General features: G+C 42.1%; 1 protein-coding gene across 3 annotated transcripts in view; it reads left to right on the top strand.

Moving 5' to 3' along the window:
* The window catches only part of LOC146811897 (sulfotransferase 1 family member D1-like), a 339,819-nt gene that overhangs the window by 81,049 nt on the left and 230,928 nt on the right, over positions 1-27,842 (top strand). For all 3 annotated transcript variants that reach the window (XM_085618860.1, XM_085618861.1, XM_085618862.1), the window contains one exon: positions 13,290-13,456. In XM_085618860.1, coding sequence (XP_085474986.1) covers positions 13,306-13,456 — 151 coding nt within the window. In that variant the 5' untranslated portion in view covers positions 13,290-13,305. The remainder of the gene's footprint in view (positions 1-13,289; positions 13,457-27,842) is intronic.

Raw genomic sequence — 27,842 nt, 5'->3', positions numbered from 1 at the left:
TAGCTGGTGAGTCCAGGGTAGGTGAGGCATGTTTGGAGCATTTGAGGTTTCTTTTGGAATCTCTGTCTTTAGTGCTAACACCCATACCTTTTGCCATTGGGTAAGTTTGTAATAACCACAACCAAATAGCCTTAGTATCTTTGAGAGGAGCAGGCAAGGCAATATGGGTGAGCTCTTAGGCCACTAAGGTCAGGGTCAAACTTATACCTGCTGTGAGTAGAAAATGTCCTACTATACTCTGTAAATCATATGCCCAAAGCAACGCAGGAATTATTCATGAGAAGAGAGGTACTAGAGCCAAACAACGAAAAGCCCAACACTGCTGAGGAATATGTGGCAAAAATCAATCACTGAGTTATGACTCACTAATAAGATTAGAGTCTGTCAACAGGGGATGCGCCACATAGTAAAGTTCCTGCCAGTGGCCACTATTGTGTAGCCTCCAATAATGAACGAAACACGCACATCCAGCACTGATAGAGATTAATTCCAAGATTAGTGTTCTGTTATTCAAAGTTCTTGCACCCAGGACCTCTTGTTTGAACTAAAAAATAAATCTCTGTAAGGAGTTTGAAAGGTGGTTCCAGCTCTTATTCAGCGTGACATAACTGTAGCAACGGACACCAATTCAAAGCATTGCCACCGCCGAAATACTTTACTTGTTGTAGCCAGCCAACATTGAATTATATCCCAACAATAATATCAGGGCCGGACAGTAGGAATTATACCACACGATAATGTTCCTGTCAGCTGTCGCCATTTTGTAGATTCTACTGAGGAAAGAAACAAGCACTCCCAGCACTGATAAATGTAAAATCCAAGACCTGTGGTCTAATATTGAAAATTGTTGCACACAGTACCTCTTTATCAGCTTGAGAAATAAACTTCCATTAGGAACATATAGGCTGACTCCAATTCTTATTCGCCATGCCGTGACAAGGCTGCCGTAGCGGGAGCTATTTCAGAGCTCTGTCGTGGTCATAGTACCTTACGTGTAGCATCCCCCAGTAAGACAATCTAGAACACTTATAAACTATCCCCAGAGCTCAAGGACTGTTCCACCGCTGTGCGCTGTCAAAAGGTGATCGAAAATCACCCGAAACACATGCCAACTTGAGCGTCCGCACCAGTTATACAGCGTAGCTGAAGAGAATGCAGCCATCTTAGTTACGCGTTAAGCCACGCCCCTCCAGTCATCTCAAGTTTTAACAGTGGGTTTCCTGTCACTCCTTTCTCAAAAAACTATTGACCAGCACATATACCCTCCTTACTCCTTGCTGGTGGCTGAGTTGGATAGGACAGAGTCTCTAAGTAATCAATCTAGCGTTACAGTTACCAGTGACTCCCTGGTTGTGGTTACTAACTCTGTGCTTTTACCTGCCCCAGCATCTATATTTTCTGCCTCTAACTCTTCTGTGCTCAATAAGCCTCCCTTGTGCAAAGCAGATCTGAGCTATAAGATGCTCTTTGGAAATATTGAAGGTTGTGAGAGTCTTGGGAAGGGTACAATCCAAGATCGATTAAAAGAACAGATGTGGTGGAGGGTGCACCCCATTCGAGATCTGGCCACATGTTAAGTGGCACCCTGGAGGATCTGGGGGCCAAAAAATGCAGCAGGGCTAGTCTATGCATAAGGACAACTTGATGATCGGTAGTGCTCAGCACTCTGGCATAAACGCACAGGAACACGTTGAAGCTTTTTTCTCACTTTTGGATTCTGGCAGCCTGTCTGATGTGGAAGACATAGAGTTAGGTCTGACCAATCCGGTTTGGTCTGGAGAGGCCGTTTGATGAGGTGGAAATGGACCTTAAGGTGTCATACTCTGGCTTTGAGGGGGTTGCTGGCAATGGAGCTGTTGGTAGTAACCCGGCAGACAGTGTGGCCAGACCCCTAATATATACTCAGCTAGACAATTTGGGTATTAATGTTTTTACTCAGGGATATTAGGTCCCTTTATTTTTAAAACAGAGGAAGAGCTTTCATGGGACCCTGAGGGTCTGGAGCTGACACCAACAAATTATTTTCCCTCTTCACTAGAAACATATTCTCTCCCCAAAACCGAGAAGTCTGCAGAGTCAGCGCTGGTTTGGCCTAGCTCAATGGAGGGGACCGCTACTGAGCCTCAGAAAGTCACCTTTACTGACTCTCCCAGAGTACCTGCTATCTACGATCTCTTCCAAGTCCATAGGGAGGAGTACAGGAAGGACTCTCTCTAAAACAGCACACCTGAAGAATCAGGTGGCACTGAGAAAGTGGTCTGGAAACATGGATATTCTTCACACCCAGTTGGGGGACTTGGTGGTTTGTCAACTGGCTCTACAAGAAGAAGTCAGAGAAAACAAGTCTGTTACTCGAAAACAAGAATCTCAGTTAGAGGGATGTTCCTCTAAATTAGAAGACCTGTTTAATTGATCTTGGAGTAATAACCTCAGAGTTTTAAGTGTTCCGGAGGGCAGCGAGAGTGATGAACCAAGAGATTATATTGATTGTCTCTTCAGAGAAGCCTGCCCCGCATTAACCGATTGGGACATGGATTCCATGATTCACAGGGCGCACCGCTCTTCATTTCAGCAACCTAGGAAGACTGGAGCCACACGTTATCCTCAGACTATCTTAATCTATTTGTATAATTTCATCTTGGAGCAGGCGATCTTCCTGATGCCTCATCCTTGGTCAGAGCTTGTGGAGTGGATTTTTTTGTTCAATCAGACTGTTGTGCGCTTTGATGGCTTCATTAACTTATTCTGGCATTAATGAAGATCTGGACAATAGTCCTCTTAATGAGCCAGCCAACTTGAGGATCAATTTCGGAGGACATACGTATATTTGCCAAGTTGCCTCTAAAGTTGAAGAACTTCTAAATATATGGCAATCAATAAAATTATCTGTTTGCTTTGAGGAAGCTTGCCGCAACTCAAGGCAAACGCAGACACCTGGTCTTTTTCTGGAGTACCTCCTTCTCTCTAGTTTTGGTAATCTGTTCTGCCCTCTTTTCCTTCTTACTTCTTTTCCCCTCTCTCTCTCTCTCTGCTATACTTGTTGGGTGTATAATTATGTCTTGATCACTGATTATCTTGGTACACTTTGAAGGGAAGTCACAGGTGTCAAAATATTTGGTTGGGATCAGCCTGCAAGGATAGGTGGGTAATGGCCCAGGGTTCGGGCATAGAAGTTGGGGTGTGGGTTAGATCTTTTGGAACGGGATGGTAGGGTGGGTTTAGGGGCTGGGAGGGCTGTAGGGTGGAATCTAGGCTTAAGCAGATCTGGAATCACCTATAAGGGTACAGAAGCATGAGGCAAAAATTGGGAAAAATCTGGAATTTTTGGTTGGGCAGACTGGTAAGCAGGAGCTTGACTAAAAGGTGTGGGGACAGTGCATATAGCGTCATTCTAGGACAAAGTGATGATGAAGGATAACGGGGATGGGATGTGGCCAGCAACTTGATCTCGTTTCTTGGAATATTAATGGTATAAAAGCACTAAATAAGCACAAGTTGATCGAGTAAGAAAAGCACATTCTTAAACTGAATATCATGTGTGTGCAGGAAACTCATCTGTCCGGGGAACACACCTCTAGTAAGGGAATTGGGCTATGTGGCCCTGAGTGCCTGTAGTCAACTCTGCTCACAGGGGGGTGTCCTTATTAGTACGTGATAATAACTGAATTGTACTGAAAGTAAATATGATACATGGGGCGATGTTTGATTGCAGTAATTCAAAAGAGAGACATCCAATTTAATATTTGCACAATTTACAAGACTAATGACGACAATCCTTCTTTGTGTGATTATTTGTTGACCAAAGTTAATCAATGGCCTGAGCCCATAGTACTATATGGTGATTTCAATGTCACTTCGTGTCCGGGGTTTGATCCCACAACAAGGGGTTCATGGAACTTAACAAGTAATTAGCACCTATTTACTAGGGGATGTTTGGCGTAGGTGTAGACTGTGGGGACTGGTTTTACTTTATACTCAGTATCTCAAGTCTCTTACTTGGATCAGTATGTTTCTAGTTAGTCATTCACTTCAATTTTATGTTATGTTAGTATCCGCCTAAATGCAAGAATAATATTGGACCATAACTCATTTTGATGTTTATTCGCTTGGAATGGCTTTATCAGGAAGCTGTCAATGGATGAGGAATATATCTGAATAATCAACAATAGCATAAGGAATTACCTAGATGTCAACGCTGGCTTAGCATGCACAATTACTGTCTGGGATGAACTTAAGGTTTTCTTTTCTGCAGGGAGTAACGTTGAGTTTCTCAGTACAGCAACAGAAGGCCTAGTATATTGCAGAGTCTCAAATGTGGCTTTCCCTTAGCTAGACTGAGGTCAGATTGGCACAAAGTATAACTGATCAAGATTGGCAATGAGTTCCAGGATTCTTGGAACAGCTGGCGGCTTTGCAAACATTGTTAAGGAAAAACACATGGGTTAGGAGTAATAAAAATATTTGGACTAAGCAAATGTCATGTTTCAAGAACAATGAGGAGATGGGCTGTGTATTAGCTTTTTGGGTCAAAGACAGAGCAAGTGGCGATCGTATACATATGATCATGAATAAACAGGATGAGCAAATTGTAGAGCAGTCGGGAATCAGAAAAGAGTTTAGAAAGCTTTAACAAAGACTCTTTAGAGAGCATTTTGTTGCCTTGTCAGAATCTATTAATAAATATTTTGACAAATTCCATTATCACACAAATTGAGACAATGACAACACTAAAAATTGTAGGAGCCTGTTACTCTAGTTGAAGTGGAAATTGCTATCTGTCAGCTGGCATAGGGCAAAGCATCTGGGACGAACCAAATTCCCCTAGAATTCTGCAAGATTTCTCAGGGGTGCTTGCACCAGTCCTCCGAGATCTTTTCAACCGCTCTGATTTTCTTGGCTGGGCCCACTGCTCTTGGAGGGAACCAAATGTTGTTGTCTTTCCAAAGAAGGAGGGGGATCCCATGAGCTGTGGTTCCTATCAGCCAAATAATGCAAATTTGAACATCTATACAACGATACTAGCCAATAGATTTATCTGCAGTGATTTCTGATTTGGTTGAACCAAATCAACATGGCTTTATCATGGGATGTGATCCGACCTCACAATGTAATTCAGCTTGAAAGCAGTGTCAGTGGAAGAGGTCCCTATAGGGTTGATCATGTTGAATGACAAAAAGGCATTTGACCAGGTCTCCTGGCAGGTTCTCTAGGCCATTATGGGCACCTCAGGGTTTGGTCCAGAGTTTATTTCCTGGGTCAAACTACTGTATAGGAAACTAAAGGCAAGGGTTTCATGTGGTGATAATTTAGCTGACTGTATCGAAATCACTAGAAGTACCCAGCAGGGATATCCCTGTTTACCACAACTCTTTGTGTTATATTTTGAGTGTTATATTCAGGCTCTGCAGTTCGCGGATGCTATCAGTGCACTGCGTTTGCATTATTTAGATGTTAAAGTTCTTGGCTATGCCGACAACATGGGCATTCTGACGTTCTCTCTAGTCGCTGCATTGGCAGCGGTGGAATCATAAACAATGGAATTTGGTCCGGTTTCAGGCTATAAGCTAAATCCCAATAACACCCAGATTATTTTGAATGTCTCAACACTGGCTCTTGATAAGAGGAAGGCATTCTGCTACATATGTAGGAGGTAGAACTGACTATATAGATGTATGAGGGTATTGACCTAAATTACGGCTGAGTCTATAAGCAATCTATAGAGGTTTTTAATATATTGAAATGATTGCATTGGAGTTATTTGGAAGGTGTAATCTTATAAAAATGGTTATTCTGCCTCAATATTTGTACTTATGTAGGTGTATACCTCTAGATCTACCGAAAGATTTTTTCAACAAAATTGAAGCTGTCTCGCCAACGTTTATCTGGAGCTATAAAAACAAAATGATGTAACATACAGTATCATCAACCGCCTTGTGATAGAGGTGGAATGTCTTGACCAGCAATACAGGGGTATTACTGGGCCACTTTTATTTTTTGCCTTACTATGGTCCTGGGTAGGGAATCCTGGTCATTTGGTCCAAACTTCTTTGATTATTTACCCTTGGAGGATTACATCAAACCATATCTAGGCTTTATAGATACGGTGATTTTCAATAGAATAAGATTTAAGACCCTATGCACCAATAATCAAATATTGACCTGTGTGATAAAACTATTCTCTGGTATTACCGCTTATAATGATTCAGAACTTTACACATTAGAACAACTGTGTGATGATGCAATATTGTTATCTTTTGAGGCTCTCCAGCAAGAGCTCTCCCTTGCCCACCAGGGCTTATTTAGAAATCTACAACTCCATCATTTTTTGTTGAGCATGGAGGTGGAAGAAGTGAACTGTTCTCAGAATAACTTTCTTGAGTATCTTATAAAACTAACTTGTAAGGGCAACATAAGTTCGGTCTATAAAATAATTTTTGCAGCTGAGATAGGGGGAGAGCTCACCTATTCCAACTTAGCGAGGGCAATGGAGTCCTATCTGGGGGTTGAGGTGACATATAATCATCATCATCATCAAATAACTGTATTTCGCAATACAAGTACATAGAACAAATAACATTTCAATAAATTAAACTAAAAAACCTCATAGGCACATATTTTTTATTAAAATCCTAAAGCAATAACAGACATCACATAAAATTATTTTCTAATAAAAAGGTTTACATTTGATCAATGATTACCTAAACTGCAAGTTTTTACAACTGAGCATAGAAAGGAGGCCATTACAAAACACACATCTGGTGTCTCTAGCTGCTGCATAACGGACAATGCTGTAATATGGCTGTGGAAGCTACATTTCTTTAAAAAGGGGATAGTAAATCTATTTCATTCCTTTACATAACATTTGCAAAACTATAAAATATGTACAATTGATTGTTTGGATATGTTGTCACAAGGGCAGCATTCCAATTGATTTAAATAATAAACATTTGCAGGATAGCTCAACATTAATGCCACATAATTGAGGCGGAATCTTGTTAAAATAAAATGGTGGCGATTATTTTCGACAATAGTGAGATGTAAAGATGGTTCATGTAACGTAGAGGGAATAGCATTGTATACAATTACTGTGGCTTTTTCTTTATATCTATTCCACCTGTCTCATGCACATTTCTCTAAAAAGAGCTTTTTTAATCTTGTCTTACTCAAGGTTTCACACAACGGTCAGGGTGGACATAGATATCCTCCAGCCCCACAAACTCCAGGGGACGCCTTACATATTGTAACCATGTAATTTTTGAGGTGCACTCAATTTTCATGATGTCCCTCAGAATAGATTGATTTGCCTGGACGACCTTCCATTTCCAAATAGACAGCCATAATAACAAAGGGATACCCAAAGGGGATGATGGATGGAGCGTTTGAGCAAATCAAGCACTCACCCCCAGTCAACTGATCTGGGTTTAATCCATCATCATTCTTTAGCTCACTCGACCACCGCAGTTCAGACATGGCCATATGCAAATCAGTCATGGGAACAGTCCAGCCCGAACTGCCAAGCCATGTCTTCCCTGGACCGGAAACAAGCATCCTGGGACCGGTTTCGTGTTCATAACCCTCATCAGCCAGGCTATCTTGAATCCAGTGGCAAAGTGAGCAAGGGACTCACAAACATAACAAAGGGGCCAGTTTAATTGCATCAGTAGTATATGACAATGCTAACTCTTTATGAACAATACAATTTGTACAAGCCTTTAGGTCAGACAATAATCTTTTGGCAAACCCGTCCTCTATCTTTTGTAGGCTATCCACTCGGTTTGTACCCAGATTGCTGCTCCATATGTTGCTACAGAGACGGTTTTGGCCAAGTCAATTTTAACCATCTCATGGATTGGTTTATTACCCAGGTTTGCGGTGAACCTAAAAATTCCAGCTATGATTTTGCTCATGTCTGTGGCTCTTGAGGTCACCATCAATTTCCAATTTGGTGTCAAAAACTAAGCCCAGGTATGAGCAATTCTCTACACTTTCCTAGATATTATAATTGACTCTTTTTTTGCTTCTTTTCCCAACAGACATGACAAAAGACTTTGTTTTATTGACATATAAGTCCAGATTGTTCATGAAGAGTGCATAGTTCGTAATGCTAGGATAGGGTTGTTCTTGCAAGTAAAACCTCATCATCTGCATACATTAACATTGGAAATTGGGTTATGCTTGCTTTGTGTGTGTCTGTGGAATTTTCTCCCAGGGTGTTATTTAGGCTGTTAGTATATAGCAAGAACAAAAAGGGTGCAAGTACGCAACCCTATTTATCACCATTTGCAATAATAAAAGGTCTGGTACATTCCCCTTTTTTACGGTGAAGGACCTTTGCAGTGGCTCCTATGTACATTTGTCTAATAAAACAGATAATTGCAGTGTCCACTCCCGTAAGCTCCATGATATGCCACAACTTATTGTGATTAACACAATCAAATGCGGATGAAAGATCTATAAATGCCTTATAAAAACTTTATTGCTTCGCCTGTGTGTATTTTGCTCCTAGAAGAGCCAGATTCCAGCATTGGTCCACCGTTCCTCTGCCCTTCCTGAACCCATATTGCACCTCAGCAAGTATCCCCTTTTTGGCTGCCCATTCTTCCACTCTATTTAATAGTACTCGTCCCATTACCTTAGCCGTACTGTCGATTAAGGCTAACAGTCGATAATTTGTAGTCTGAGCCGTCACCTTTCTTGTATCTTAGCACAATCATTGATTCTTTCCATGACAGGAGAGGGCCTGTAGTGCTAATAGAGTTCAAAACAACTGTGAGGAGGGGGACCCAAAGAGATTTGTTAGTTAGAAAGATATCAGCGGGAACACCATTTGGAACAGCTGCTTTTATAGACACTGTTTGAGACAGAGCAAGCTTACCTCCTTCATTTGAAAGACCAAGGGAGGAATCACTCCAGATGGTTAGGACCATTCATCAATACTACCTTCCTTAATTTAAAAAAAATATTTTAAAAATGATTTACTCAGGTTTCCTCATCTATAAACACATCTGTGGACGGACTTCCTCCTCTTGCATGAAGGGGTTGTTTACAACTTCCCAGAATGTTTTGCTGTCATTGCTATTGGCAGCTGCCCTTAATTTCTCCCAGGCTTCCGATATCAGTTGTTTTTTCCGCAGTTCTACAGATTATTTATAAATTGCTCTCAGGTTTTTAATTTGTAGCTTATCCCTGGGTTTTTCCTTTAGAGCATTAAGCAAATTGCTCGATGGTTTTGTGCAAACTTTAGCTAACCAGCGATAATTTTGCTTATTTCGTACGCCTGATGGGCCAGTTAATTGTATTTTGATGCTGTCTAGAATTTTTATGAATTCTTTGACTACCTGTTGGTTGTTTGTGGCAAATCTAAGCAGGTCAGCATCTCATTATAATTAGTGGATATTAACCAGGTAAAAAAAGGTTTCGATCAATTTTATTTCACCTTAGTGAATATTCATTCCGCCTGGCCAAGATGGGTTTAGGGATTATGACGCTCTTTCTGGTGGACCTTGGTCTTTCCATGGGAGTGTAGTAAAGATAATTGCATGGTCACTGAATTCCGTCATTGTGATGTTTATTTTAGTGGAGGTATTTCCTTGAGTTTTAGATGTTAATACATAGTTAATTCGTCAAGGAAGTCCCTGCTCTAAAAAATTTGGGGATCATTTGTGCATTATTATGTACACTTTGGGTTCTAAGTGCTAAGTGCCAGACCATTAGCAAATTAGTTAAAGCATTTCCATATGTAGATGTAAAAAGTGGTCTCCTGGTTCATCAGGTTGTGCAATTTGTTGACACATACGGTTGTCTTCATTCATGCATTTGGTTATGTTAAAGTCGCCAGCTCATATGACGTAGACTGGTTTTACTTGTGAGAGGATTACATCCTCCAGAGCTTTTCAAGTTCCTTTACCACAGCCGTTGGATTATCAAAATTATTATTATACTAATTTATTATCAACCAATTTGTACTGTGATTGCTATTTATCAAGATGATATGGAAATATGGCGATTTAATGAAAAAACTTACCAATTTGAATGAAGCTGTGTTAATAAAGCATGTTAATAAGCCACCTTTTGCTCTCCCTTTAGCTGGTGGTAGCGCTGGTGTGTGAAAGCATGGATACCCGTTTAGATAAATAGGGGCCACCTCCCATGTCTCTTGTAGGCATTGTATTTGGTAATTAGAGACTTCTTTGTGCCAATCAACATTATATGTTTTGCTTTTATATCCTGCTATATTCTATGAGAGTAGGGTGAAATAATTATTAGCTCTTGTCGTGTCACTTGTTGGCTTTGGTCTAACTCCGGAATCCTTAAGGATAGACAGTGAAGTTGGGCATAAAGAGGGGACTATGTCATTAGCGCTTCCCTTGACTTCAGTCACATTCACTGTTAATAGAGTGCTCACCAACAATCAGGCCCTTTACTACCTTCTAGTTCAGAGCTAATTTCAGGGGAAGCAGTAAGGGATAGTCAGTAACAGCTATTTAGATCTGTTAGTGCCGAATATCTATTATTAGTAGTGAAGATTTGTCTCTCCTCCCCTTTCTAACCAATTCCTCCCTATGTTCCCCTGATGGTGTACTCTGTTGGAAAAGGTTCCTCGTGTATGTAAGGGTTGGTAGAAAAAACCCAATGGGACTACATACAATTCTGAGCTAGAAGTGCAACCTGGGGAGAGCTGTGCTAGCAGTTCGCCTACAACAGATGGATTATCAAAATTTAACACAACACAGTCACCGTCAATAGCTTTCTCAGATGTTCCTACCAAGGGTACCCTTCTGGCCATGATTAGGTGTTCATAGGTGGACAGTGGAAATGTGGCAGTCATAGTTAACCAATGGCTCGATTTATCCATCAACTGGGTGGTTGTTTCTTGTTGCTCTACTCTAAGGGTCGGTACATTTACCATAACCATTTCAAATGGGCAGGCAGCTGGTGGAAGATTCAGAAAATCAGTTTTATTAGGTCCTCTATTAATCAATGTCCTATTATCGTGCCCTACCTACCGCAGAACTCAGCGTGCCCCCCGCTTTGAAGGCCAATCGTATGGGCTGTATTTTGTGAGGCCCTCCCCGCCTCAGGGCTCCCTATTTCAACAGGTGCCACCTGTCCTCGGTTTGACTCAGGAATTGACCCACTGGCATCTGGACATATAACGAAATTAAAAGCAGTAATATTTGTAAGTTTTTGGTTCATGGCCCACCGTTTCAAATTTCTGAAAGGTTTTGGTATACGCCGCATTTGTCTATACAAAATGAAGATTAGACTGGTTGGTCAATGCTTTTGGTGTGTGGTTGACGGGTGGGAACTCCTCATATCTTTCCTGCTTGTATAAGTATACGCGGGTATTGGACTATGTCTTTCAAAAACTGAATGGCATCTTTCTTACCAATATTATTTGATACCATTGATTTATAATACTCAGGCATTCCCCTATGATTCCATCTAAAGTAGCCTGGATTTAGTTTTCTACTATTTCTTTTGCATGACTGGTTCTGGCATGACATTGACTGCTAAGTGAAGCACTGGGCCCAGGGCTATGGTGGCAAGAATTTTTAAATGTCTGTTCTCTTAAAATGTCCATCTTAGAAAATGACAGATATTGATCCAGATTAAAACATATTAGGTACTCACTTAGGGTCCGATTACGATGGCGGGCAATCGCCCCCGCCGGGCCTGCGGTGCTCACTGCCGGCCCGGCGGGGAAGATCCGCCCGCCATCCTGACAGCAAAGACACCCTGCCATATTATGATGGCTGGGGGGTCCGCGGCGGACAGAAAGACCATCCGCCGCTTTTACGTGTGGCCATCCATATTACGATGCAGGCTGAGATCAGCCTTTCCATGGCTGCATTGCAGCCATTGAAAGGCTGGCGGTTCCTGCTGTTGAGGGCCCGTTGCAGGCCCCCAGGGTGTTGGGGGGTGGGAGGTGCACTTGGGGGGTACCTGTGGTACCCCCCTGTATATGCATGTACAATGTGGCAGGCACCACGCGGTGCCTGTCACGTTGTGCATATAAAAGCACAACATGTATATTTTACAGTGCGACGGGTGCTGCTTGCAGCACCACCCGCCGCAATGTAAAATATACGGGATGCGCCCGCCAGTGTGGTGGGCACATCACAATTCGTATTGCGGGACCGCCACACCTATGGCGGGCGGTCCCTTTTGCAGCTACGGCCGCCCGCCCGCCATCGTAATCGGCTCCTTAGAGTGTGGATGTCTGAAGTCTTGGCTGGTCATGATTCATCACTGTTATGACTGATGGCATTACATGGATATTTTCTGATGATGTGACATTTTTATGTATTTTTATATGACACACATTTTTTTCCCACAGGAGTTTTATATAGCGCAAACTTGACCCGAAGGTATCAGAGCCCTTTACATGATCACCAGTTGTGTTACAGACGAACACATTCATTTAGTTAAGTACGTGGAGATTATTGATTTGCCCGGAATCACAGGATATTAAGCGTCAATACCGAGAATCGAAACCAGGTCCCCAGTATCACGGTCAACGCTCTAGCGGTTAGGCCACATCTTCTCCCCAAAGCATGTTATGGTTCTTTACTTTCCATCCCTCTCCCTGACTGGTGATAGTGGTAGTACCACTGTAATTGATGGAATTTCTATTTGTTTGCCATGATGAATTTGTATTGTGTGATGTTCTTCCAATAATAAAAAACAGATGCCTTACTTCAATATATATATAAGTTACACATTATACACCTTATTTCAATGTAAGTTATAGCTCTTTGTAAGCAGGTTACTATTATGCATTCACTACCTTTTTAAAGACCATACAGCTTAATAGAGACAGGTTGGACGTTATACGACACCTTATATCCTTAGTCCTCACAGCCAGATGGGTGGGACATTGCCTAACTTTGCTTATTCTGACTACTTGAAGTTAAAATATAGTTCACAAATGTATTGTATCCCAAAGTTGGGGAAGCTTTTTTTTAAAAAATCTACAAAATGTTGTTAATGCAGAAACTCCACTTAAGGGCTGCCTGTAGCAGGAACAGTCTTGTACTAAGACATGATTTGGTCGAAAATGCCTCCCGTATGCAAAGCTATGCAAAGCCCTCAGACTTTACACATTCTCAAGGTTGTGAACCTCGGGCAACTTCGACAGCTGAATATCAAATCTGCACAGTGATGCATAGGGTCTGTTGCAGACAGATCACACAAGTGAACAACACGTTTTGGACACTTCCTAGGAGACCTCTGCGTGGAAACCTAAGAAGCGTTTCATGTGCTATAATGTCCTATTTCTCTCTCAGCCATCTCTGCATCCAGATGGAGAAACAGGAGACATTCATACCACGGCTCCCGCTGAAGATCATCCAAGGGGTCCCGTTCTTCAAGTATTTTGCTGATGGTTGGGCTCAAGTGGAGAGTTTCCAGGCTCGACCAGATGACCTGCTTATCTGCACCTATCCCAAAGCAGGTGAGTTCCTCCATGGTCACACTAGCTAAAGGAGTAAAGCCCATTCTGTAATTAGGAAAGGTCATTCTTATGCAATATTTTGAATCCTAGGACTTCAGGTTAACAACCTCACTCACAGTCTCAGCTTTGTTTTTCTGTGGTGTAGCACCGGTTCTTACCTATTGAGATGCTAAACTCCAACCAACTGAGGGCCAACTTCTCAAAAATGTTGTACATTTACTTAATAGACATGTGACTGCCTTTTGCTTTTTGAGTACATTTCTGATTTGTTTCAGAATTTTCAGAGTAATCCTGGGGAGCTGCAACAGTTACATATTCCCAGGAGTAAGTTCTCTGTTTCTCTGTGAAATCCAAGTTGCTCAAATGCAAATGCATTTTACAAGCCACACATCTGTCCCACGCATCTGTCTCAAACAAATAAATAACGGAATAATCAATGCAAACCACGGGGATTATCCTCTCCTCAAAATTGCACCAGAGAAACCCAAATAACCCGCTATCTGAGCATACCACATAACCTAGTTATCCAGATTTAAAAAAGAGGTAAGAAGTCAAACAATTTCAGTAATGTTCAATATCTAAGTAAAGAACTGACACTGTATCATCACCATCAACAGCCAAATTAAACAACGTACGACCTATAACTTATCTCACCTGCCCACCAGTATTTAAGTATTCAACCTTTCCAGGGGTGGCTCCTCCGTAATGGCGGAGGAGCGTCACCCCACAGCCCAGTGCCAGCAGATGATAAATAAATTGCTAATAACACAATGTTATTATCATTTTATTTATGCTGTCTAAGCCGCACAGTGAGAATTGGATAGGACCGGGCATGGTAGGGAGGAGTAGTGTGCACTTATAAGACAGACATGTGCACTTATGTAAATCAGCTGTGTTGCACAGCTGGGTTAGAGAAAAGAGTAGAAAAGCCACAGGCTCCAATGCACTGCCTCGGCAGCAAATGAGGCCGCTCAGGCCAATTTTGGCGCTGCTCTCCTAGCATGAGAGCAGTGTCTGGATTAGATGGGGAACCTGTGCCTTGAAGGCTCATCCCCTTCCAGCCCGACGAGAGGAGCAGCGATGCAGTCGGCAGCTGGAGCAGACAGACAGGTAAGTCTTTTTTGTTTTTATATTATTTCTGACCCCTCCCCAACCTCCCACCTTCTCCCTCACGGCCCCCCTACCACTTTAGATAGGCGGCTGCCGCCAAAGAACCTTTCTTTTCTACTCTTTATATTCCACAGATTGCATCCTATCTCAGTATTCCAAAAAGCCCTGCATGAAAATTAACCTGATTTATATCTAGGAATTATTCCTCCTCCTACCTTTCTATTTGAATCATACACTTATTATACTCCTGCCTCTACCCGCCTTTGTACCTCTGAGGGTACCCTAATCTATCACATGCTTGCATACTTACTCTCTACTATACTTCAGTAAATAAACCATATTCCCTTCTTACAAATCATTAACTCTCTAGCTGAGTAATCACTCATGCAATACTTCATACTTTTCTTACGTATGTACTTATCCCACTCCCATAAATTACAGTTCCCCCTTTCGTGTAACCTAACCTCTCCTTACAATCTCACAATATCTAGACTTCTCTACCCTATTTACTTATCCCATTTTTCTCAGAATGCAAGAACGTACTCTAAAATTTACACCTTACTCTTTTTACCTTAGTCGAACACTAGAAGCTGAATGCAATACTTCCGTTTATTTAAGGCACGCGCTAACCAGATAACCAACAAATATACAGCAATAATTAATAACCACTGTATTAACTAACATCTTTGGGTTACTGACCTGTGTGCTACCAACAATAAAGCACTTTAGGTTACGTAGTAGTATGCTACCAACCGTGAAGCATATAAATGCAGTTACAGTACAATACCTTGAGTAAGTATGCAACAAGTGTTTCCACCTGAAAAACCTGATTTTCTTCATAAGAAATATATTCCCCAATGTAGAATCTGCTATGGCGGAGGAGCGTTGCCCCACTGCTGAAATGCAACAGTCTGACGTAAAATATTTTGGGGTGGGGCCAGGACGCAGCATCACCCAGCAAGGGGGGGAGTGGTGATAGGCACTAAAAGTGCGCATGTCGGTTTGGCCGGCGTCCATGGCAGACCAAACTGACATTCACAGTTGGATATCTCCAGCCTGTTCCTTGGAGCTATCCGAGTGTTCAAGGGACTCTCCCCAATCCCAGCACTTCTCTCATACTGGGAGAAGTGCTGGGATCAGGTGGGGTCAGGAAGAATGTACCCATAGGGATTGTAGTACCGGGATGTAACCATATTTAGAAAGTAGACTCACGAAGAAAAGAATATAATAGAGGTTTACCATTTGCAAAACCTCAGATTTAACAAAAATATTGAAAATATCAGACCCCCTATTTCAATCTGGTGTTTATCATTCCAATCTATTTTTCTTCGTGGTGTACCAACATCACAAAGCCCATGTGGTGTTCAAACAGCTATTCTTGTTGAAGTAGACTGACTAGAATATATCTGAGCAAGGATGAGGTTTCTAGCTAACCTAACCTTTGAAAAAGGAATAAGACACTATTCATCTGGAAAATTGCAGGCTCAAGTCCGAACTAGGTAGAGCCTAATGGAGTGCTTATATTCCTTCATTTGATTAAGGAAACTGGGCAGCGATCCGTCCAGTAAATAGGGATCCTGGGCATAGGAGGTCTGTTCATTTGGTAGAGTAACACTGTAATTTGCTCTTATTCAGGGTCTGCCACTCAGTCTATCGGTGTCTCTTTCAAGAAGATGTGTTGTATGACTTAGTACTTGATTCTGATTTGTGGAGATGATGCTTTGACAAATTAATTCACACGATAACCAATTATGTAAAGGGAGCTCAGTAGTTTGAGCTTTTGCTCCAAAGAGTTGTCCATACCCACATAGTGTCAAACTACATTCTTGGCAGAGCCCACCATGCTTTTCATTCATCTGAGATCAAGAAATTAATTGCTTTTGACCAAAAAAAGATACATTTAAAATTAACGTTTGTGGATGGGGAGTTTGTTAAGAGGAAGAAATAAGCCCAATACAGAACCACAGCTTAGCCTTATGATTAGTATGACCAATGCCTTTGCCAGTTTCAGCTTTATTGCTAAGGTCATTCTGCATTCTGTATTTTTCAGGCCAATTGTAGACCATAACATTGCCCAATTGGGTGTTCTTTCTAATATTTATCTAATTCCATAGGCATTAATGCTTTGTTCTACACGCAAAAAATGTGTCACACATGGCATTAAAATGTCACACGTAAGCACACCAAAAACATGAAAATGCTACACATGATCTGACTCAAAACTTGGCAACTCAGCTGAAAATGCCTTATATAGATTCCCAAGACCCTGTTTTAGAGTCTGGCAGTCATCCTGCTGGTCAGTGGAGGTTAAAGTTTTCACTTCCTTGGTGGAGGACTATGCCATATTCACAGATTTCCGACTGCCTGGCAAGGATAACTTTGCCTTCAATGGGGCCAATGCTGTGGTGGCTCCACTGAAGTCACTGATCCTTTACCATGGGTCATACCAGTTTGATGCTTCTGCTTGGCGAAGTATTTTGTTTTATAAGAACACGCTCCCGAAGCAAAAGTTTCTTCTTACTGAACAAAAACAAGAATGGTAGTCCTGGGTAGGGACAACAAGTGCCAGTCTTCCTACCCTCAATATAGAATGGCAGTTCGCTCTGTGACCTGACTTCCCTGGAATGAACGGGTCTAGAGGACAAAGGTATCTAACAGCAGAACCAGCTGATGGGGCAGGGAACCTGCAAGTTTGGCAGAATTAGGCATCCGCCCAAATATTGTGGGTTCACTATTTGATCAAACTCTGAATGACACTTATTATTGTCATTTTCGTCATTCTGTTCAATAAGGCATATTAGCCCAAGAACAATTGGAGAAAAATAATGATAATGGGGAAAATATACATGAACCCCTTTGCTGCTAGGCCTCTCCCCCGTGTTAAGCCTTTTGTTGGCTATTTGGGGTAGTTTGCACTTAGGCCCCTGTAACTTTTCGACAACATAAGGTATCCGTGCCACATTTGTGTCCTTCTCTTCCAACATCATGGGGGTTCTAAAGGAACACAGGGTTTGTGGATTCCACTGGAGGAGACTCAGAAATTACAAATTAGCCAAAATACAGCTAAATTCTTTCTTTTTTTTGAAGAATGGAAAAAAAGAGCTGCAAATGAAAACCTATGATTTTCCCATGCAAATGGTATCAACAAAGGGTGCATGGGACTGAAATCACAATTTCCCCAGCTTTCAGGGACTGACAGACCTTTGTCAGAAAACCAACATTTTTTACACAGTTTTGGCATTTTACTGGGACATAGCCTATTTTTGCTATTGTTTGTGCTTTCAACCTTCTTCCAGTTAATGGTAGAAATGGGTATGAAAGCAATTATGGATCCTGGACAACTATACATTTTGGAAAAGTAGACAAAATTCTGAATTCAGCAAGGGGTCATTTGTGTAGATCCATCAAGGTTTCGTTATAGAAACTAACAGTTGAAAATAAAACAAATTGAAAATGAGTTGAAAAAAACAGCCCTATCTGCCAACATTTTCACCTGTAACTTCTTTTTATTATGTCAGATGTTTGAAAGCAATATACCGTTACATTAGTTGAACCTTTCAGGTAGTGGGGATATATAGGACTTGTAGGTTCACCAAGAACCCGATAAACCGAGAGCCAATAAATGAGCAGCGTCTTGCAATGGTTTAATATTATGTACCGGGCATATTGCAATTTATTTGGGAAAATATATACCGTGAAAAATCTGGATGAAAGACACATATGTATTTCTGAACAGGGACTGTTACAGACACCAGGCCGGATATGGAGAGCCACCTTTCTTTCAAGGGGCCCCTGTTATGTACGGAGCAGGACTTGGAAGTTTTTTATATAGTTTGTTTAGAAGAGCAATGCCTTTCTTGAGAAGAGGCTATGAAATTAATAAAGCATTTAGAAACAGTACCTATTTGCACATTTCCGAAATTGTGAGTACCCATACTAGCATGAGAATTATAGGACATTTTTCAAAGTGACTTCTTTTTTACACATTGCATTTCATTTGGAAAGCAGAAATGCATCAAAGTCAATAGGTAGTAACAGTTGCCTACCATTCTGTGTTACCCTAAGCCCCCCGATAAAAAGTGGTACCTCACTTGTGTGGGTAGGCTTAGTGGCCGCAACAGGAAACGGCCCAAAACACAACATAGACACACCACATTTTCACAGTGAAAACTGACCCTTTTTTTGCAAAGTGCCTAGCTGTAGATTTTGAATCCTAGCTCTCCCGGCACATAAGGAAACCTAGCAAACCTATACATTTTTGAAAACTAGACACCCAGGGGAATCCAGGAAAGGTTGACTTGTCTAGTTCTCAATAGGTTCTGTTACCCAGAATCCCTTGCAAACCTCAAACTTTGTCAAAACACCCACATTTTCCTCACATTTCTGTGGTGGAAAGTTCTGGAATCTGCGTGGATCCACAAAATTCCACCCACCCCGCATTCCCCAGAGTCTTCAGAAAAAAATGGTACCTCACTTGTGTGGGTAGACCTAGTGCCCGTGACAGGAAACGGGACAAAACGCAACTTGGGCACCCCACAGTTTCACAGTAAAAACTGACCCTTTTTTTTGCAAAGTGCCGAGCTGTAAATTTTGAACCCTAGCTCTGCCGGCACCTGGGGAAACCTAGCAGACCTATACATTTTTGAGAACGAGACACCCAGGGAAATCCAGGATGGGGTAACTTGTCTGGCTGTCACCAGGTTCTATTACCCAGAATCCCTTGCAAACATCAAACTTTGTAAAAAAAAACGCATTTTCCTCCCATTTCTGTGGTGGAAAGTTCTAGAAACTGCATGGATTCAAATATTTCTTATCATCCAGCGTTTCCCCAAGTCCCCTGATAAAAATGGTTCCTCACTCGCGTGGGTGGGTCAAGTACCCGCGACAGGCAAAGGCCCAAAACGTATTGAGGAGACATCAAAATTACCTATCACAAAACAACCTGGTTTTGCAAGGGGGTTATCTGGGTTTTTGGCCCTGAGCTCGGCGGCCTTCTTGGGAAACCTACCAAACCCACACGTTTATGAAAATTAGACACCCGGGGAGTCCAGCGAGCTATGGCTTGCATGGACTCCCAACGTTTTCCTACCCAGAATCCCCTGCAAACCTCAAATTTAGCTGAAAAAAATCACATTTTTCTCACATTTCTGTGTGGGAAAGTTCTGGAATCTGCATGGATCCACAAATTACCTACCACGCAGCGTTCCCCCAGGTCTCCCAATAAAAATGGTACCTCACTGTCGTTGGTGGGTCACGTGCCCGCGACAAGCAAGGGCCCAAAATGTATAGAGGAGACATCAAAATTACCTCTCACAAAACAACCTGGTTTTGCAAGGGGGTCACCTGGGTTTTTGGCCCCTGGCTTGGCCACCACCTTGGGAATTTACCAAACCCACACATTTCTGAAAACTAAGCACTCGGGGGAGTCTGGCGAGGTATGGCTTGCATGGACCCCCCCAACGTTTTCCTACCCAGAATCCCCTGCAAACCTCAAATTTAGCTGGAAAAAAAACGATTTTTCACCTGTTTTTGTGTGGGATCACCGTGCCTGTGACTGGGAAGAGCCAGAAACATAGGGATTAAGGGTAAAGCCCTGGGAATTCTAAGCACTACATTTTTTTTAATACATTAGCCAACTCTGCATTGGACACCCACACAAGTGAGGTATCATTTTACTCAGGAGACTTAGGGGAATGCCGTGGGGTAGGACATTTGTGCCGGCACACTTTTAGTGACTAAATATTTATAGTGGAGAATGTGAAGCTACTTATCCTACAGGTTAAAGGACTACAAAGGTGAAATAGTGTTGGGTGCCTTTCACAACGTAAAGTTACAAAAGATACCGGATGATCCACACAGAGTGTTCAGGGTTGAAAGGATTCTGAAACAGAAAAGTAGCAGGCCTTTGTCAAATGGAGGAGGTGGCCGAGAAGTTTGACAGTTGAGTGCTGGCTAGCTCTCTGCAGGGTGTGTGGGTACGGGGGCTCTCTGAAGGCGACAATATGGAGACATCATTTTATATTTAATTGCCATCAAAGCCTCAAAGGAATTGTTCTCCGACAATCAAATTTCAAATTTTACTGTGAAACTGGCTAAACCTATGGACCTAAAAGGGGACTGGGAGGTAGCCCGAACTGAAATCCAACACTCAAGAACATGGAATAAATACATTTACAATGTGCGAGGGAATATTTAACATAAAGCGTGATCAGGACCTATTGAGCATCCACGCTGGCTTTCTCACACTATTATTCCAGCCTCACGGTGGTTGTCGAGTCCATCAAAAAGTCCATAGCCAGCATCAAAACGTATTTGCATACTCAGCTAGCATTAGAGAACTTTAGAAGGAAGGTGTTTCTTAAAGCTCTACATTGTGATACAGAGTTTAACTGTATGGGTAAATTAAGAAGAGTTTTAGGAACAGTACAACATATAAAAAGCCAAGTAGAGTCAAATCTTACGTGCCCCGATATTAATGGAGGGGCAGGTAGTAGAGCCGCAGAGGATCGGGGATAGTTATTCACCATTGTTAAGATGGGTCCAGGTGAAGGAGGAAAATAACACAGTGATTAATATTCAATACATCAAACCTGACTACGCAGCAATTTCTAAAAAACATGTTGACGCTACATTGGTCATTATCTTCGAAGATCAATCTGACCCGGTGTCCTTTAATTATGGGAAAGTTATTGCTAAGCTTAATTTAAGATCGCTACGCAACAGCGAATATTAAGAAGTCATCATGGTGATCGTGAAAACGTACGGCGACCAGACTCTGTACAGGGACTGTTACAGACACCAGGCCGGATATGGAGAGCCACCTTTCTTTCAAGGGGCCCCTGTTATGTACGGAGCAGGACTTGGAAGTTTTTAATGTAGTTTGTTTAGAAGAGCTATGCCTTTCTTGAGAAGAGGCTATGAAATTGCAAAACCCCACATTAAAGTGGCGGCTTCGAACATTGCCCAGGATGTGGTGAGATCTGTGACTACTGCTGTCGCTAAATGCATGAACAAACAACCCCAAGAAGGAGTGAGATTTGTGTACAGGCCAAGCACAAGTATTAAAAGCAAGTGAAAGTCTTGGAGACATTGGGGGTCAGCCGGCTGCCTATAAAACAGGAGGCGCTCTTCAAAAAGTGCTCACAAAAGAAGATCCGTAAGTTGGAAGAGAGCCTTGAAAAACAAGAGAACACCTGCTAGTGTAAATATTTTTTTTAATGCAATAACCTGAAACATGGCCTTCATACATGGCGCATCGGGAGGATGTACCAAATCATACTTAGACATGTTTTCTCTAGTATCTACTCAGACCTGTATCAAAAACAGTTTTTTCATGAAAGTATCACCTCTAGCCGCTTTGACGCCGTTGGCGTCGATAGAGTTTTTTTGTGTCACGGTCCACAGATATGTATCAAAATCTCTACAATACTCTGCTGCAATGTGTTTGTAAAAATGTAAAAGTAGATAGTAGCAACATACTGGCCACCGCTAAAATGGCGACGATGGCTTACCCTATCGCAACCATGTTTATTCAGGTGGACATGACCCTCGGCGATCCGCTCATCACTCAAAGCAATAACAGAGCCTACATCAAGAGTATTGCAAATTGCAGCCACAACGCTCAGGACACCCATCTTTCAGCAGGGCTCTTTTTTGTGGATACTTATGCACATTTTGAAGACAAGAAGCTGGACGGTGACAATCAAGGTTCTGCAAAAAGAGCAACCTTTGCCGCCTGCAGCAGACAGTCAGACCTTTTCTTCCAAGATAAACTGCTCATCAATAGTATTGATCTTAAGATCAAACTTAACTGCAGCAAGGACCGATTCTGCCTCATCAGCACATGCGTAACGGTATAAACTGGTTAAACTGTCCGCTATTTAGTTTGTGAAGAGAGTGAGTGTCCTCAAATGTCAGACTGGCTCATTCCGAAACCTTACAGCTATCAAACGCCAAGTACACCATTGAAAGAGTAGCTCTGAAGATATTCAGCATCTCAGTCAGTGCTAAATGAACCCAGCAGTACAATAATTTTTTCGTACAACTACAGAAAATTATTATTGGTTTTGTCAACAACGCAGCTTTTGGCTTTCTGTATTCCTCAAACCCTTTCAATTTCAGACATTACGACATCAACTATGTGGCACTGTTCCAAAAAGGGGATGTGATTCTTGCAAAACCATACACATCCAGCTTTGGAGGCGCAAATATTTCCAGGGAATATCTGGGCTGGGTATCGATGACCGGGAAGGACCTGCGTGACTCTGGAGTCGTTTTGTCACGACAAAGAAATGGGACAGGCTACAAGCTGTTCGCTTTCGATCTGACACCTGACATGGAAGACGACGGCCACTACAGCTTGTTCAAAAAATGGAAATCTAAAAGCAGAACTATGTTTTCGTCAGCCCTTCGCTAAGATTGTGAATTTGGTTGTATTCTCTGTATTCGACAACATCATTCAAATGAACCACGCCCACCAGATTTTGTTTGTTAAATTATTGTAAAATGGACACTGTTCCCATTTGGGATTTCTTTAGCTGTCATAAATACACTAAGAAATACTTTTTAGGTACACGCTCGTCTTTAACACAGATCTGCACTACATGTAAGGAACTCAGGGGGCGGCGCTGTTTTTAGATAAAGACATGGTTACAGTGTTTTGACAGCACAGCTACATTACCCGAGCATAGCATCTATCCAAAACCTATATTCATGTGTAAGAAAAGCTGCTGCAAGGGTGGAGTACAAAATACAGGTACATGTTTCTCTCGCCATCACATGCAGGGAGCATTGTATATATTTTACAAGTAAAATGTCTGAGGGAAACCGAATTTGCAGTTTGGCAAAAGTTTAAGTTCATGTAACACCGCTTATGTGTAATGGTGACTGTCTAAAATAAAATAGTAACAACTTGAATGTAGACTCAGTATCTTTATTCTGACATAAGGACACACATTTAAAATGTTTTTCAAGGTTGACAGAAAAACTTAAAAAACTTAAAAGGTTTATTTACAAAACAATTCTTTTGTAGTACGAGCATCACACTGATAAACTTACTAAAGAAATAAAAGAAAAATGGTAAAATGTTAATATGGCAAAACTTTACACAAAACAGAGGCACACATATACATAGGTTCTAAAGTCACAAGAAACATCAGACATTTAACCACGTGTTCATTTTGGACAATGTCTTTTTTTAGGTTCCAGAGGCAGCGCCTCGGAACTCCAAGAGGGGGGTAGCCGGGGAAAGAAAGGGGATGATGGTATCTTAGGGAGGAGTTAAAAACGACAGGTGTTAGAGTACTTGGAGGGATGTAAGTCGTATTTTTCAAACTTTCAAGCATCGCCAGTGTTCAGCATCACTGACCATCATCGAATGAATGTTGAGTTCCACAGAGGCTCGCATATACTTTTCCCAACCTCATGGCGTTTTATGGAGCGATAGTATTTTGGGGTGTGTAAGACCTTTGACTTGGTCATACATGTGGGATCCAACAAACGGTTGACCTTTGTAGAGGAATTTGCCTCTCTCTTTCCATGAGGACAGGTCTTTAGCAGCTGACATTTTACTTAGCAACATTTGCGTGGCCCCTCTGTACTGTTGACTTATATTTTTTTAAAGTTCTTCCACAATGATGTCTGAGGATGGTGGTGCTTCTTGAGGCATTGAAGGGGATGAAGGAGGCTGTTCAGAGTCAGGGGCATATAAAGTCAACCGTTTTTTTTCAACATTTCACTGGGAACCTTTGGGATAGCTCTACATAACGATCTTGCTGGCACAAATAAACCAAACAACATTGTTAGGGGTTTGGGATAAAACATTGGGAACATTTTCTACTAGTTTCTATATAAAATAGATTTTACTGCAATTTGATGGGCTGCAAAAACACAGGAGAATGGGTGTTGCAACCTGGTGTCCATAGTTGGGGTTGCAAGACTTTAATGCACCTTCAATAACCGTATAGTAGGGTTTTGTAGTATTCAGTCGGGACCCTTTTTATCAAACTTTATATGCAAGGTATTATGCAATGGCTGGGTTGTAATTTCCCACAGTTTTTTGGACTGGACTATGCTACGTTTATTTACAATGACTGTTTTCTAATTTTCACTGTCGCTCAAGGTAGAGTATGTGTTTACCAGATACTGTAGACTGTCAAAATGGATTTTGGCACTGTTGTTTACATTTAAGGTGATGCCTTTGACCTTCATACATACTGCATTGTTAAAAGTTCTGTAGGAATAGGTCTTAGGCCCGGATGACATGAACTGGACTAAGTACTCACACTTTTTTAGCTCGCTGGTCAAATTGCCTATGTAGTCACCGAGTTGGGGATCTTCATCCCCTAATTTGCCCAAAAAAATAACAGGGTTGTTTTGTGATACAGACACCGTTCCTGGTTTATCCATCAGATTGTAAAGCACTAAACGAGCATGAGTGGTTGTGTGAAACAGGCTATGAAGATGTTTATATGGGTTACAAGTTGTGGCGTACTCTTTTGTGTATTTACAATATAGTGCTGCAGTTTCGTCATCGATAAACTTGCATCTGGACACCTCATAACACAGGGCAGAAAGATATTTGTGCAAATTTTCCCCATAATGAATTGGGGGAGAACTTGGCTAGCTGTCGCCTGGCGGGGTTGACTTTCATGAACTCTGGCCTCAAGCAACACCCATGTGAGCGTAGTAATCAGTGATGTATTTTTGCTTGAGGCCTCATTAATGCAACATTCTGGAAACTCCGATACCTCCGATAACTCCGATACCTCCTGCTTGTCTTCCTGGTTGGAAGAGAGCGGAGCGGAGTGACCAACGGCAACGGCAGCGGCAGCAAACCGCGGGCGGAAATCGAACGGAAAGACGAGCGCCGAGCACCGCGCGCCAAGCGCCAAGCAACGGGAGACGTGAGACGGGGACGGGACGTGAGTAATCATCGTAGAGACCAGCGGGCGAGCGTGAGTGGAGAAAATCTGCAGGGGAATTCGAAGCCGCTAACCGCTCCTCCCCGCAATCCTCTCCCTGCACATCCCGGCTCGGTTCGGCCTGACTGGGCTCCAATTCCGTAGGGTCACAGTCCATCTGTCCTATTCAGCGAGTTGCTGTTTGGAGGGTAAAGCCTGGAAAAACTCTTGCTGGTTAATGTTCAAGAGGTAAAGCCTGGAAAGAATCTCGCTGGTTTCCCGTTGGAAAGACCCAGCTGGGGGTTTTATGACATTACCGGTGATTGTTCTGTTTGCAGGGCACGAGAGTCTGCATTTCAATTAAACAGCCGCAACAAGCGCATGCCCCAGGTATTTGGGGGAGCCTAGTGCGCTTTTGAGCGCCCCATTTGTTTTGTGTCTTATGACCTGAGATCGGCCTGTTTGGTCTATTATCTCTGGGAGAGGGGGAGGAGCCCCGTGTTCTGAGTAAAAGTTTGTTGGTTATTGTGGTAAATGCTGTGATTTTTCCAAACGCCAAGGTTAAGGCGAAAGGTGAAAGGCAAAAGGTGAGCCTTTTCCGGGCACCAGCTCATCTCATTTGCGGCAACAGTGTAGTCAGCCACCGCCGTTCTTTTGCAGCAGCAGCTTTACCTACAGTTTATCTTGGCTTCACAACAAGCTCACAATAAGTTCAAGGCTTCTAGCTCCTCTGGCCCGACCACTTATTTTGTTTGTCACGTGCCTGCCGGGAGCACACTGGTATCAGCATGCACCCCCTCTTGCGGAGCCGAGTTTAGGTTCTGAGCTGTGCTGTCTGAAACTAGGTTCACATTCCAGAGGTTGGGCAGCGCTTTTTGGAACAAGCGGAACAAGCATAAGGTCGGTGGTGCCGGAGGCAAGAAGAAAGGGAGAGTTTGACTTCTGCTCACTGCCTTTTGACTTTTTGTATGTCTTTTGTATGTCTTATTGAAAGGAGTCCCTGAAATCAGACCATTGTGGTTAATAAGTAGCGCAGAGTCATCAGGCCATTGTAGTATTGACCACGTGCTATACTCTTAGCTCTTGATTTTGTAACTCAAACTACAGGTATAACCACCAAGGCACAACCAATACGGCAAGCTACGTGCGATAAAGGTGAAAATCTAGAGCCCAACTAACAGGAGAGTACCATGAGGTCTGGCCGTGTTCGAGACAGCGCTATACTTAAAAAAGATACAAAAAAACGGAGGCGGAAAAACATGATGATGGAAGAGGAAAGATCTGTCCTACAATCAGAATTAGAGCAAGCAATCATGAATAACTGCTCTGTAATAGAGCCATTAGCAGCTGGAAACGCCTCTGGACAACTACAAAATTTGGAAAAAAAGATAACAACAAAAAAGCAGCTTTCTCATCAACCTAAGATTTTTACAAAATTTTCTTTCTTAAAAAATGCAGGGGATACCCTATTCTCAAACATAACAAATGTCACCGGCCTTCAATCACTTCTTCAACCTGTACAATTAAGTCAATTACCACCAGTTATTGAAGATCTGAAATCAATTCAGGAGAGGAAAAGCCCTGACACAAAAAGAAGTACAAATATAATATTTAACAGTCCCCGGCAAATAACATCAACCCCTCAAAACGGCAAATCACGGATTAGCTGCACATCAACGGGAAGTGCTTCAACTAGAAACATTGAGCAAATTAAAGCTCAAGTTCATAAACAAGAAGAGACAACTGAGAAAACTACGACGATTAATGGTGATCAAGATAAAAATTACGGTGTATCAGTAACTGTTCTCAGTTTAAATGGTGACTGGAGATCTATAAACATCGAAAACAATCTTGAAGACTATGACACAATTAACAAATCTTTATTTATTAACCAACCAAGTCAACTATGTCAACTAAATCAAACATGTTCTGGGGAAAAATTATTTTCCAAAGGAGCTGATTATTTCCAAAAAAGGAAGGACGGGGCACAGTGTGTCAAGGACCTAAAAACCACTACCGCCCACCCTTCCCTAATACAATGTTCCATCAAATTACCTATCGGAGCCTAGCAAAGGGAGGGGGGGAACAAAGGATTTAACCATAATAGAAAATGTTATAAATGTCTCAGACGTCATAGAGATCTCCTCACGCTTGGGATCAGAAGATTGGAACGATGTAATGGCAGCTTACAACCAAGATACAATCAGGAATGGGCCGAACATGGTAAACACAGGCATTGAGATTGATCTAACAGACGACCTAGTGGAGGGAGAGGAAAAGAAAAAGGAATACCAAAATGATACGTCACCCCCAGCTTGCACAGTCAACTCGTCAAAAAATCAAAGCCAGGGGATGGCATGGGACAGTTTGCTAAA

The sequence above is a fragment of the Triturus cristatus genome, chromosome 7 (assembly GCF_964204655.1).
Source record: "Triturus cristatus chromosome 7, aTriCri1.1, whole genome shotgun sequence".
NCBI lineage: Eukaryota > Metazoa > Chordata > Amphibia > Caudata > Salamandridae > Triturus > Triturus cristatus.
Note: the sequence above shows the minus strand (reverse complement) of the source record. Positions and strands in the feature narration are given on the sequence as shown.